General features: G+C 40.5%; 1 protein-coding gene across 5 annotated transcripts in view; it reads right to left on the reverse strand.

Annotated features, from left to right (window-relative positions):
- Window positions 1–15,265, reverse strand: part of LOC140555960 (RNA-binding Raly-like protein) — a 189,079-nt gene that overhangs the window by 15,661 nt on the left and 158,153 nt on the right. For all 5 annotated transcript variants that reach the window (XM_072679355.1, XM_072679357.1, XM_072679359.1 and 2 more), the window contains 2 exons: window positions 9,075–9,150; window positions 1,474–1,521 (listed from right to left, as the gene is read on the reverse strand). In XM_072679355.1, the coding sequence (XP_072535456.1) occupies window positions 1,474–1,521; window positions 9,075–9,150 (124 nt within the window). The remainder of the gene's footprint in view (window positions 1–1,473; window positions 1,522–9,074; window positions 9,151–15,265) is intronic.

Raw genomic sequence — 15,265 nt, forward strand, 5'->3', positions numbered from 1 at the left:
TTCCTTGTTTTTAAAACCAAACCTACCCAAGATTTTCTCCAGGTAACAATGAACTATGTGTACACACCCACTTTAAGTTAGAGAAAACATTAAAAATGCAGGACAGTGGGCCTCCAGGACCACGGCTGAGAAATACTGTCCTAATTGCTGCTTTTTAAATAATTGGCTGTAGGGGGCGCTAAATGTTGCAGTGAACTCAGGAAAATTTGGCAGTTTGAAAACAAGCAAAGACTAATGTGTTCTTCCTGTTTGCTGTTGGATCCAATTAACTACCACTGAGGAAACGACTGGCAAGATTTTATTAGCTCATTTCAGTAAGTGTGCAGAATTTTCTGGAGCCAATGTTGCCTGATTTTTAAAGGTTAACCACAAGTTGTAGAGAAGCTATTCCATGGTTGTCTTTTCAGATAAAGTCTCAGGAGTCTAAGGCCATTACCAATTCTCTCTATGACAAATGTCGGACTTTTGGCAATCATTTGTCATTTGTGTTTGGTGGTCATTTGTCATAGAGAGGGATAGGATGCACTAGACTCCTGAGACTGCACCTCCTAGAGCTCTAAAGGTTAAAAAGAAATGGATGGACCAAATATGGTTATTATATATATATATTATGTATTTATATATATGTTTTTATTTTGTGGTCTCAAAAGCTCAAAACAACGTAACCGTGTGACTTTAGATTTTAGATTTTGGAATTGGTATGTCTGACCAGACTACTGCTGTCTACCAGATTTTACAATGACTTTTGCACTACATATTTAAAGACCAGTGTTTGACTGCTGGATAACTGAATTTTACTGAACAAAAAGACGTTTCAACTGAGCTTCCTCTGTGAATTCAAAGAAATATTTCCTGCCTCAACAAATGTTTTATACAGACATGTTTTTTGTCTTTCTTTAAGAATCTTCAAATAGAGGAGGGAAGAAGAGACATGCAGGAAAATGTCAAACTGAGCTACGTGCCCTTGCACTCGTACCCTCTATGCACAGCATCTCTCAGCCAGGCTGACATTTAGCAAAATGTCTCCACTGATAAAAGCCTTGATCATAAGCAGGGGAATTAGTGAAAGAAAACATGGCTTCTTAAAGCTTAAGGATGCTCTCTATTCACTCAATTCTAATGGATTTTTCACGCTAAAAATGTCCTTTGATTTGTTTTTTTTCCCCCACACATCCTTTTTTATCTCCAAGGATAACATGTGGGTGAGTAAAGACAGCCAAGCCAGTCCTGCAGTGCTCTTTGCGAATGCCACCACTAATTGGTTTACTGTTTTTGTGTTCTTTATACTGCCATGCTCTTGACAATGACGAACACTGACCTCTGCTAAAGGGCAGAAAAATGGAGAGTGATTTTCATATTTTCATACTGCATCGATGAATTACATCCATGCTGGAACAGCCATTAGTGGTTTGAAACACTGACGGGAGCAGGAATGTCCTTTGTTAGAATAGCAGGGCAAAAGGGAATACATACCGATTATAGAAATCATCACGGTAGTAGTCGTAGTCAAATTCGTAACCACTGAAAAGACACACAAACACAAACCAGAAAGGTCCATGAGAGCACTGTTGGTGAACTGGCATTCGATTAAAAGCATATTTCATAGAGCAAAACCTTGCATCTCCATTTTTGTCATTTTGACACAATGTAAAACTGGCAGTTGTTCTTTCCATTGTGTCACAATGATGAATCGACCAATAGAAATGATCCAAACTAATCTACAATCGTCTTTTTATATTGACGTCCATTGAAAATTAAGAAGATTTTTTCCTTCACCTGTAAAGTTAAAATTTCAAAGGTTTTCGTCAGAAGGCAACAATATTAAATATACACATTAAGGCCTAATAAGAACTCACAATGTTGAACATTTTAATAACTTTCTTCTCCTCAAATTTAAGAACAGTAACACCTGCACTACTATCTTAGTTAGATAGTCCAGAGTGGCAGTTGGACCTAATGTTGTTGATGAGTAGTAGCCCCAGCCCTTATCTAAATGATCATTAAAAAAAAAACATTTTATGAAATCCCCTACCTCTCACCAACTAGCAGACTGTGCTCGTCTTTACTCAATGTGGATGTATTGTTTGTTTGGTTGGTTTTGATGTAAATTCACCATATTGAGGAGTGTCAACAATTCCAAAACACCAGGACCGACTAAGTGGAGGTTCATTAAGGTACCTGTTGAGCTCTGTACACACTTTAAGATAACAGCTGATACTGCAAGGCTCACCTTTTGTGGTAAAGGTGATGTGTGAGTGGCATAAACCCCAGTCGATGAGCAGATCTCACAAGAACAAGATGTAAATCTGAACCTTTTTGTACATTTATCAGTGGTAATCTGACCTTCAGTCTCCAGTATTTGGTCTCTCCTTATTTTTAGAGCTAAAAGCCTGGTGTTTTTGGAAATAACTACACAGTGGTGTTGCAAAGATGGCTGCTGAGTGAACAAACTTGCCTTTCCACCGTTGTCAACACAGAGTGATACAGTTTTAACGTGAAAAACAGCACTTTTCAAGCAATCAGATTGTGATTTTGGAAATAATGTTGTATAATACTAGTTAAGACAGGACGTATACATTTGTTGTGCAACTGAATTTAGTAAAATGAAACTTATTGGTGTTAACTAAGGGTATCAGTACAACCTGCGCAACCCAGTTAATCAGTGTTTCAGCCTGGACTGCCTTTTGAATAAGGTAGCCAATCAGACCACATCTCATTTACATAAATCAGTCTTAATCTGGCATGGTACAAACCATCTCTGTTTAGTTCTGAGAAAGTGGTGCCAAAGTTCCTTCTTATTGATGTTGTCCTTCACATCTTAGCTTCAGGGCTGTGCTAATAAACCAAGTTCAAATCAGGTGTGTTTAATGGGAAAGCTGAAGTCTTCTGCAATGTGGGCTGGATGGAACCCAGTTCCCTGGAAAGATGGGTTGGATGACAGCCTTGTTCTAAGAGATATAGTGAGGTAAGAAAAGGGTTATGTTAAGAATATTTGTCTGTTTTGGTACATAAACTCATACTTCCCAAGAGGACACCAAAGGAAGGAAATACAATACAATATGTAGAACATGACCCCCATTACTCAGGACAGTATTGCAAAGGACGGACCTCTCCTAAACGTGAGTCACCCTAATAAAAAAAATGCAGGGGCCCATGAACTATGTTTTCTGCATCTTCCTGAGCAAACGTTAAAATACTGCCAATGTTCAGCATTTCCACATTTCAGTTTCATAGCTTCTTCAGGAAGCTTTTTTTACAAGATGGTTGCAGTTGGGTGAGGACAAGCTGCCCTCAAAACAATTTTCGCATGTATACTTAAAGCACTGGTTCTCCCCAAATGCATTAAACCAGCGTCAAACCCGACACACTCCATGTAGATTGGCTTGCAGGTCACGCTGAGTGGTCAGTGAGAGAGTGGAGGATTGAGGGTTGGAGAACAGTGCTGCGCGACAGAGCACAGCTCAAATTGCTTTCAGCACCACAGCGTGCCTTTCCACCCTGCTAATCCCGGCCAGGTCACCATGGCCACAGTCAGCGTCTCCAGGCCGGCGAGTCTGCCACCACTTCCACTTCCAGCTCCAACAAACACGCTCGCTCCCATGCATCATTATTATTCAGCTGAATGGAGCTACTCCCTCCTCCAAATTTTTAATTAAATTTCATTTTTAAAAAAAGCAATTACCATTTGAAACGCTTCTTTGATGGTTTTGTCGTTCTGCTGTTATGTTTTCCTAATTAACCGGAGTTACATAATGGCTGTTTGAAATGTACTGTTAAAATGCAAATCAAGTTTTAATGAATTTGTAATATCAAAAACAAAATGAGAAGACAAAAATAAATATGAATACATTGATAGCTAATGGAAAAACTACATCTAGAACGAGAGGGGGGGAAAACAAAGCAATGAAAGGGTTCAGAGAAGTGTTTCAGGCTGGGAAATAATAGTCTCGCTGGGTATCTGCAAATGCAAGCCTCATTACTTCCCTCCACTTTTTCACCATTGACAACAAACCTTTATATTAGCTTCATGGAAACCAGGAATCTAAAGCTAATCAATGCTGCCCATGCAAGAAATAATGGTCATGTTGGACCTTTTCTTTGTGTACATGACTCTGCCAATTTACTGATACCATAGTTTACTGGAGATCAGTTGTATACTTTTCCATCATTTTGATCTTCTATGTTTTTTTTTCCTTTCTTCTTTTTTTGCTTTAGTGGAAGCACAAAAGACTGTAATTTCTAATCATTTAAAAAATAATTGCAGTTGCACAGCTCTCTCTTTCCCCTGTCACTCATAACAGAATTGATCTATCCATGCTTCGCCCACAAATGCTCTCATTTGTAACAATTATTAAGCTTTAAAGTTTCATAAGAAACTGTAGCTATGCTAACTTTCATACAGTCCCTTATTGTGACTAATTTAAAATCTAGACTTGGGTTCGATTCCCTGGCCAGACAAGCACAGCACACTCCATCAATAAGAGTCCTTGGGCAAGACTCCTAATGCTACATTTGTCTACATGTGAATCATGATTCAAGTATAAGTTTCAAACTTGGCTAGTGCGGCCCCAAGTGGTTGAAATTCAGTTCTGCTGCATCTGTGTCTCCACCTCAATTCTCATGGTATGGTTCTCATCTCAACCATAAAAAATACAGGGGATTATGTAGCGGTGAGTGGGCGACCTTTCAAATGTTGAGGCTTCTACTGGTCTCTGTGGTGACATAGGAAGCAGAAAAGTCTCTGATTGGCTCTGTTGTACCCCACCCCTTTTTTACTCTTAAAGGTAAATGTATCTTAACAGTGTGGTTTTGTATACAGTCATTTGAAAAAGTTAGGACACCCTCTGAAAACCTTTTTTTTGTTTGTTTGTTTTTTTATATATTTAAATATATGGACATTTGACCTTCACTTCAACAATACTGAGATGGAGGGAATATAAATAAACACATAAAACTAAACAAATACCTTTTAAAAATAATTTGTAATAAATATAAATAATGAAATAATTATATATATATATATATATATATATATATATATATATATATATATATATATATATATGCACACACACATATTGTTTAGCCCTAAAGAAGTATTTCCAATAGAATAGGACTCTTTGGAGTGAACCTATGTTGAATCTATGTTTAATGCCAGGAATGGTTTCGAGAGGTATGAGCTGTGGAGCAATGGAACTGCGTTCTCTGGAGTGATGAGGCTACATTCAATAATTTTGAGTAATAAAACCAGAGATGCACAATGTTCCAAAGACCCCTCCCTGCCCGAGGCTCTCAACAAATTCTATGCCCGCTTTGAGGACCCTGACACCCCGCCCAGCATAAGACTCACCCCTACACCTGGAGAAGTACCCCTCAGTGTGACACCAGCAGAGGTAAGGAGGACCCTCAGGAGGATCAACCCCCGGAAAAGTGCTGGTCCGGATAACATCCCTGGACGAGTACTACGGGAGTGCGCTGATCAGATCTCCGAGGTACTGGCAGACATTTTCAATGTCTCCCTCACCCAGGCAGCTGTTCCCACCTGCCTGAAGACCGCCACCATCATCCCGGTCCCCAAGAGCTCCACAGTGACAGGTCTGAATGACTACCGGCCGATAGCTCTCACGCCGATAGTCACTAAATGCTTTGAAAGACTGGTTATGACCCACATCAAAGCCACCATCGACGTCACTGTGGACCCACACCAGTATGCCTACAGGAGGAACCGATCCACAGATGATGCCATTTCCTCTGTGGTCCACACTGCCCCCACCCACCTGGAGCAGAAGGACTCTTATGTCCGTATGCTCTTTGTGGACTTCACTTCCGCCTTCAATACCATGATACCCCAGACCCTGACAGATAAGCTCTCCTCACTTGGTCTGCGCTCTTCTCTCTGCAACTGGGTCCTGGACTTCCTGACCAACAGGCCGCAGTCTGTGAGGATCCACAACCTCTCCTCCTCCACCACAATCCTCAGCACTGGCTCCCCTCAGGGCTGTGTGTTGAGCCCCCTCTTGTTCACGCTGCTCACATATGACTGCTCACCCATCCACCCAGGCTGTCATATTGTGAAGTTTGCAGACGACACGGCAGTGGTCGGATGCATCACAAACAGTGATGAGTCTGGCTACAGGCAGGAGGTAGAACACCTGGAGGGTTGGTGCAGAAAGAACAACCTCTGCATCAACATAAAGAAGACGAAGGAGATGATTGTGGACTTCAGAAGGGGCAGACATGCCCACCTCCCCCTGCATGTCGGAGGGTCTGCGGTGGAAGTGGTCTCCAGCTACAGGTACTTGGGTGTTCACCTGAGCAACAACCTCACCTGGAGCAACAACACTTCCAGCCTGGTCAGGAAGGCACATCAGTGGCTCTACTTCCTCAGGCGGTTGAGGCGAGCTGGGCTCGGGAGCTCGGTCCTCACCTCCTTCTACAGATGTGTGGTGGAGAGCGTCCTATGCTCCAGCATCAACGTGTGGCACGGAAGCTGCTCTGCTGCAGACAGGAAAGCTCTGCAGAGGGTGGTGAAGGCTGCACAGAGGTCTGTCGGAGTCAGCCTCCCCACCACCACGGACATATACACCTCCAGATGCAGGAAGAGGGCTACCTGCATCATGAAGGACCCCACTCACCCAGTACACTCACTGTTTGTCCCGCTCCCCTCAGGCAGGAGGCTGCGGAGCATTAAGTGTAGAACGAACAGACTGAGGAACAGCTTCATTCCGGAAGCTGTAAGACTTTTAAACGCCACTTAGTGGAACCACTGCAACGACACTTTGACGACACTAGTCACTTTAAATACACTCTGCTGCTACCTTCTCCATTTACTGATGCTCTTCTCTCTGTATTTTATTTTCATTTTTACATATATTTTTATATATTTATGTATATTTTATTTATTTAAGTACTGCTGTCTGGGTAAAACTGGGTCCTTGGGTACCACAATTTCGTTCCACCCCATGTACCACATGTGATGCGAATGACAATAAAGTCTCCTTGAATCCTTGAATCCTTGAATCCTTGAATGAGGTGTGGTGGGGATCATCCAAGATCCTGGGATCACTAACATGGAATACAATAAAATCCTCATAGCAATGCTCCAACATCTAGTACAAAGCCTCTTTCGTAAAACTGTCATAAACTTTTTTAATATCCTTGATTTCAAAAGAAACAGTTAATATTTTAATAATATAAAAAAAAAAATCAATGCCAGATTTACATTTGAGAAAAAAAAAATGGAAATGGGACAAAGCCGATTACTAGTTACTATAAAAGAACACAACTGTGGGCGGAGCTTAAAAATGTACATTCCGATCACTGCACTGGGTATTAGCAGCCATCTCCCCGTTTTCTCCTGTTCTCAAACTGCTGAGAAACAAGTTGAAGCAAAGCCTTTATGTGGGGCTTTCACACACTTCTTAATACCCCCCCTCCTCTGAGACCAACAGCTAAACTCCCTACCAATTGATGCCCGATTGATTTCTCCCCTCATTAATTCCCTGCTTAGAGATTTATATCTTCGCCAAAGTCTTTCTGTAAGTTTTAGACTTTGGGGAGTGGCACAACAAGGCTGTCCCAAATGTGACACAAGTGCAGCTTCAGCAAATGTGAGGATAAATTGTCATAGATAAGTGAACACCACCAGCTCGACAAAGATGCACAGCTTTTGCATTATCTGAGCCTGATAATATGTGTGACAAAAAGTGCTGAGCGCATTACTCAGCTATCTCCACCATCCTAATCTGCTCTCCTCACTCCTCCTTACTAACACAAGGGCTACTTTTACTTGTCAAAGACAACCACTGTGGCACATGGTAAAATAACAACACAGCGGCTACTTAAGAAGAGCATACGGCACAACGGGAGCACACACTCAGGCAAGAGGACATAATGACATTAACATAATCTTACATTTTGTCTGCCCTGTAAATCTGAATATGTTAGCTAAATAAAGAAGTGTAATCAGCGACGCTGACGTCTGTAAAAGTTTTAGAATGCACAGGTTTATGGATACATGCTACACTTTACTTGAATAAAACTATTCAGGAAATCAGTTGATAGAGCTTGATAGAAGAAATGTTCATTTCCATTATACAGTGTAAATAAGGCAGTGTACTTAAACTCTTACAAGTAATTACATCTGAATAAATGGCTCAATTATTTTATGGCAACTCATGCCTCCGAAGATACAGCTTGTGAATAGACACACAACTGTCCACTCATAACATTACAGCTAAATGAACTCATGAGAAAGAACACTAACAACCAACGCTAATTAATAGATTACTTCATTAATAACAAACGATCGGCTTCAAAATAACTAGTCTCACTTACTACAGAAAATTTCACTGGTTTTGTGTGATTCTGCCAGTCAGAAGCTGCTTAGAGGCCACATTCGAACACTTTTAGACTTTTAGATTATTTACATTGTTTACAAATGCATATTTATTACATTTATTCTAATTATTGTATTGTATTGCTGTGCTGTATTGCTACTGACTGCTAAATTTCCTTTGGAATCAATAAAGTATCTATCTGTCTGTCTGTCCTTCCGTCTGTTCGTCCGTCTGTAGCCTACAGTGTAGCATGCCCTAACTGTGGCAGAGTCAGGTTCGAATTCTTCAGCTGGGCAATCATTTACACCTGGTCACTTGAAAATGTGACCAAAACACAAAATGATTGTCCATTCCATGTGAATATGCAAATTCACTCATTACATAGCAATTATTACTGGTGTTTCGATTGTACTGGGAAGGATTTGGGTTGTCAAATGCATCTTGGAGAGCCTGACGTGTTTACACTTCTATGATGTGGCTCAAATGTGTCTCAGGCAGCCTCCTGAAGGGGTTTGAGTGATGGCATTTGTATCTGGTTTAAATCAGATACGAGCAATTATGAAGTCCTGGGTGCGTTCACACTTGCAGTTTTATGTGGTTCGGGCTTATCCAGACATAATCCTGACACCCAAAATGTATGACGTGACCAGGTGTGAACAGGGTCTGTGTGAATATAGTTAAAATAGTCCTTTCAGTTTAAAGACCCATAATAAATAAGACAAAAGAAGAACTCACCTGTAGACAGCCGAGAGCGGCCGTTTGGAGCCGGCTTTGGGCCTGTAAGGTTTGGGTTCTCCTGCCATGTTTATATCTGCAGAGAAAGAGAAGAGATTATTCTATCATACAATCACCCACATCTGCATCCTTTCACACCACACAGTCACACGCCCCTGCATCCTCCACAGCACACTTCACAGCACACTTCACAGCACACTTCACAGTCAAGCAGTCTCACCAGCTTCTCCCACCAGCTCCAGGCCAACCCAGCCTAGCTGAGAACACTGGCTTTCTGAATTAGCCCTTCTCTACAGAAGGCAATAATTAATTGCTAATCCTTGAGCTATTTGTGATTTCAAAATGCTTTTATGGTTCACAAGGATGAGGACTATGCCAGCTTGGTGTAATGCATTAGTTTTTGAGTTTTTTTTTTTTCCAGAGCTAAACTCAGGTGCATCATTTCACTTGCAGCTTTACTGCAAAATGTATTTTATATTCAAAGGCATGAATAATGCAGGCTAAGTAATACTAAGGCAGAGCTAAAGCCAAGACAACAACACCAAAGTCTAATGCCTTCAGTCTGTGTATATGTACTTGAACTGCTGCATGGAACAGGTGTATGGAATATGACTCGAAGGTTTTCTACTCTTCAGTTTGAAAATGAGAAAAGCCAAGGTCACCGTTTCTCAGGTGACAGCAGTTCCCTTCCTTGCTCTATTAAAACTAGATATATTTCAAAGTGTTTTCTTTTGTTGCTTAATAAACCCTTGACCTTTGATAATCATTAAAAGGCAAATTACTATAAATTAGTTCTTGAAAACGTATATGCTATGAGAGAAATGGCTGGAAAACGCTAAAACACAACTTCATCTGCAGTGAACTGCCAAAGCAAACTGAAAACTACTGAGAGGTGAAGTGAATTACATTGATTATCTTGTTAAATGGCACCCGTCAAAGGGTGGGATATTCATAATAGGCATCAAGTGAACAGGCATTTGTTGAAGGTGATGTGTTTGAAGCAGGAAAAATGGTCAAGAGTAAGAATCTGAGAGATTTTGACATGGGTCAAATTGAGGTGGCTAGACCACTGGGTCAGACCTTCTCCAGAACATCAGGTATGTCTTGTGGGGTGTTCATGGTATTCAGTGGTCAGAATCTACCAAAAGTGCTTTATGGAAGGTCAACCGGTGAACCGGCAAAAGGGTTATGAGCGCCTGAGGCTCACTGATGCAAATGGGGAGCAAAGCCTAGCCCGCCCCATTAATAAAAATTGGCATTAAAAGATTTCAACAAATCCGGCAAATAAAGAAATAGAAGAAAGTGTGAATTATTGAGAAATCATATGCAATAGGATTATCCCTTGGGCTATTTATGTTACACTGCATGATTCTTACAACATTTCATGGACAAGGACCTGAAATACACAAGTATCATTTCAGTGCAAGTCCCACTGCAAATATCCCGCTATGATGAAACTGCAAAAAATGATACACACTCATACATATCACAAAGGGTTTGGGAAGTGGGAGTACAGGTTCCTTACCAGGTTTACAAAAATGGCCTTTTATGGAAAAATGGTTATTCTATAGCATCACCCAAAGAACCCTTTATTTTAAGAGGGTATGGTTACATGATATAATATTTAAGACCATTTCTCTGGCCAAGATTTACAGTGTGTTGACAGTGTGTTGTGTGCATTGGGTACAACCCTACTAGAGCTCCGTCAGAAAGCTCTAAAGCACTGTAATCCTGTTATAGAGGTTAATTTATTCAGTGCAGATTATAACTGCATCCTTTCACATCCAGGACTCAGGATCATCTTATGAGGATTATGTCCCACACAAAGTGATTCACTGTGAACAACAAACTCACCGCACAGTGGTCTAAAGAAACTTTACTTTCCCTTTCAGATAAAGTTTTACGGTAAAGTAACCAGCACTTGGTGTAGCAAGATTTTTTTATTTTTTTATTTTTTTTTTACAAACAGCTACCCAGTGCTCAAGGCCCCTGAGCACTTGTCCATTGGACCCAGTTGGCAAGCGTCTGGCTGCAGGGCCAGATTTAACACAGTTTGACGGTGCTGTCAGGAGCATCTTGCATCAGGTGGTGGACTCAGAAGAGCAGGGGTATCCATCAAGGCAGAGAACCGAGAAAGAGAGGAGTGTAGAGAAAGGAGTTGGAAAGAAAGGAAAGAGAGTGAGTCAGAATGGAGAGAAAGAGGCAGAGAAATTGTATTGAGGGAGAACTGAGAAAGAGAGCTTGGTGACAAGACGTTGCCTTAGTTATACTTCAGCCGTCTCATTTTAGTGGTGTAGAGTGAGAAGTCGTGGTTACGGTGAGGAATATTTATTCCTCCTGCTTGCCTCGGCTCTGCCAGTTGCCTGGAGACTGAATGAGTGGAGCTCTCCGTGGTGCTGAAAGCCGAGCGGCCTGGAGAGCGCGAGCAGCTTTTTGGGCTGCAGGGGAAATGAAAGCTCTCCATTCACACAGACTCTAGCTCCGAGCCACCTACAGCATCCAAAACAAGTAGCTCTGAGACAGTGTCTCAAAGGATATATTCAACACATTCTCTCTCTTGTTGAGACCACAGAGTAGCCGAACCTGAGCAGGGTATTTAAATTTAATGTAGCACATTTTTCTTTTATTTTCTTCTCGAATTATATGGTTACGGTTAAATCTCTCCATAATCAAAATGATTTGAAAGACAGGTTATTGTGGCAATCCTGCACTAAAATGACATAACTTTATATCAAATATGTTGTTTTCTAATACAACCTCATTGTAAAAAATTAGTAACCTTGCAATTTTGCTAATTTTTAGTTTGTATCTATATATAATTGAGAGTTTCTTAATAGTTAAATGGCCTTAAAAGCTCCAAGTTTTTCTCTTTTTCATAAACAACTTTTTTTCTATCAAACTTTCTTTAAGTAAAGTAGACTGAACCTCTGCTTCTCATACAACTACTGCCGGCCTCATCTGTGGAGCTGGACGTAGCGGTTGCCCTTTTAAGCTGATGAAGAACCAGTACATCCAGGGACATATATTACACACCTCAGATGCCAAATCACTGTAAAATCAAGACATAATTTTAGAATGACAATAAGAGTTCTCATTAAGCTCAAAATGTCCACAAAATCAGAAGATGAGAGAAATAGAAAATTAAAATGTGATCAAATCTTTGTGCACTCCATATACATATATATATATATATATAAGATATCTTATATATATATATATAAGATAAAATATAAATATATCAGAACTGCAGAAATGAAAAGCATAATGATAACATGAAATATGCAGAATCCGAATTTTGAGATCTTGTAATGCAGATCTTGTAGGCTAGCCTAGGCAGCATGGCATTGTGTCTACAGTACAAGACATACAGCAATCAGTCACAGCATTAATATCACCTGCCTAATATTGAGTCCCTCTCATTCTACCATAACAGATCTGACCCTTCACACAACCTCCAGGCATCCTGTAGTATCTGTAGGTTGTTAGGTTTGGGCTACATGGATTGCATCATTACTGTTTGGTGTAGATTTATTTATGATGCGTCAGAATTTGTGTATTCATTGAGTTAACGTGGCTTATAAAATATTTAAGTGGGCATCCACCAGATAATGTATTTTTTATAAAACAATATAAAAACAAGTAAAAAAGCATTTATGACCTGCCTCTACTGTGTAGCATCTGTCAACAGTGCCTCGGGAACAGTCAGTTCCTGAAGGTGATGTGTTAAAAGCAGGAAGAGCAGCCAATCATAAGAATCTGAGACAGTCTGACAAGAGCCAAACTGTGATGGCGTGACAACTGATTCAGAGCATCTCCAAAACATCAAACCAGTCTTGTGGGGGTTTTCTGGTATGCAGTGGTCAGTACCAAACCAAAAGTTCTCCAAAAAGGACAACTGGTGAACTGGTGATTTAGTAATAAGACAAAAGAATAACAACAGAGAATGTAAACTCAAATGAGCAAGCCAACTGCGAGTTTCAAGAAAAACCCCTTCAGAGGTGGAGGAACCAAAACTCACAAGGTGGACCCATCCTCCTCTGATCAGAACTGTTTATCCAATTACTAATAATTGTTAAAAAGGCACCTTAACACCACATAAGTGTGTTGTTATCTCTTTATGATCACAGAGAGAGCTGTAGTGATAGCAGGAAGAATACAAGTAATGACGGTTAATAATAAATAATGATAACAGAAGGTTAAAAGTTAATAATTTAAACTTCAGTGTAATCGGTAACGGAAGGAGGGCAGCTAGTCCAAGGCAATTTGATTGATGTGATCCAAAAAAACTTTCAGCAACACTGCTGTTTGATTTACTCGTACCAGCACAACACACATTAACACACCACCCCCAAGTCAGTGTCACTGCAGTGTGGAGAATGACCCACCACCCAAGTATTAGCTGCTTTGTGGTGGTCCTGTGGGATCGTGATCCTTGTAGAACAGGGTGAAAGGCCAGTAACAGAATGTACAGAGATAAAGAACCGTCTGTAATTTTGGAACTACAGAGTGCTCCTATATGGTAAGTAGTAAAGGTGGTAAGTGGTGATGAAATGGGCAGAGTTAAGTTCAAACCAGGGGTGGTCATAATATTCTGATATGACCCTGTATTTCAAATAACACAAACAGATTATATAGTGAATCATTTGATCTGACAGAGCTGAGTTGAAGTAACACTTAATACTCAACACCTCTGCATTTCTGCACTTCGTTATTAGAGACAGCTGTTGGTTGTGTTGATTCCTTTTCAGTCCTACGCCAGGGTGTATTTCAGTCCTACACCAGGGTTGACTTCACTTCATTGAATTAAGTGTATAGCAGTAGCAGTTATGTTCCAGGAATAGATCTGTCAGTTATTCAGCAAGAGAGCAACTCTCATATATAAAACATAGCAATATGCTGTATATACTATTGAAATAATATAGTATAAAATACACAGGCTTTCCTTGATCCCTTATGGGCCTCTATAGGCCTGAATGTTTGCTGACGCCTCAGTTCCTCACTCTCATAACTCTCATAAAACCTCAATTTTCCTTTTGTAGCAGTTATGGAATCATTTATAGTAGCTACTGACTAAAATGTATCAAGATTAATAACTGAATAATAAGCCTAGGGTTCTACAAGGTAACATCTTGTTGAACACCATGGCCATTCAAGATGTATCATTAAAATAAAGTAAAAGGGAGAGAGGATGAAAGGGTAAGAAGTCAGTACAGAAACCCTTGAGAAGATATACTGGGAGATATAAGGTCCTCGAGTGAACATTAAAGCTGGTGTCCCTCTAATGTGGAGCAGAGGCTTGCTCAGGCTGGATAACTCTCCAGGAGGTCAGCTCTCTCTCAGCAACCAGATGAGAGAGATGCACTATGTACAGTTGAAATAAAAAAGATTCAATCCCCACTGCAAAGTTTATTAGCAAAAATGTTAGCAATCAAACAAGACCAACTTAAGTAGCTCACAAGTGCTTTCTCCAAATTCATCACAGAATGCTACTTTCAATGACAACTGCAGAATTATTCAACCGTCTGCACAGAACCCCTCATAAGAGCAAATTGTCATCATCATTAGTAGCATCAGATGTACATACCAAATACCTGAACTGGCTAGAGGTTTGTTGAATGTGATGTTTGACTGCATGTTAGAAATACAGCTCAAGTCAAGAGAGTTGTCCAAAAAGTTTACAAACAAGGAAAAGTAGAGAAAAAGACAGCAAAGGCACTGAATGCTTCTAGAGATACAGTTGGAAGCGTAGTTCACTACTATAGCTACCCTACCTGACTGTGGCAGAAAGTAAAATATATGACCGACTGCCAAAAGATTCCTGGAAAAGCAGGTGGTCAAAAACTCTCAGCTTGACTGTAAAAGACCTGCAGCAAGATTTGGTGGCAGTTTCAGTTTGCACAGCAAGGCGCATACTAAGCGCTGAAGGTGTCCATGCCTGTACACCTCTACTGACCCAAACGCACAATAAATGCTGACTCTAATATGCTCAAACCCACAGATAAATCAGTCACTAAAGTTTTGGGATTCTGTTCTGTGAAATAAAGAAACAAAACCGTAATTTTTCAGGCCAATGGATCAGCAGTATGTCTAAAGGAGGAAGAATGAAGCATTTGCTGAAAAGAACACCCTGTGGTGGTGGCCCAGTGATGCTCTGGGGCTGCTTTGCTTCCTCTGGCACTGGAAACCTAAAG

This window comes from Salminus brasiliensis, chromosome 5 (assembly GCF_030463535.1).
Source record: "Salminus brasiliensis chromosome 5, fSalBra1.hap2, whole genome shotgun sequence".
In the NCBI taxonomy this organism is placed as follows: Eukaryota; Metazoa; Chordata; class Actinopteri; order Characiformes; family Bryconidae; genus Salminus; species Salminus brasiliensis.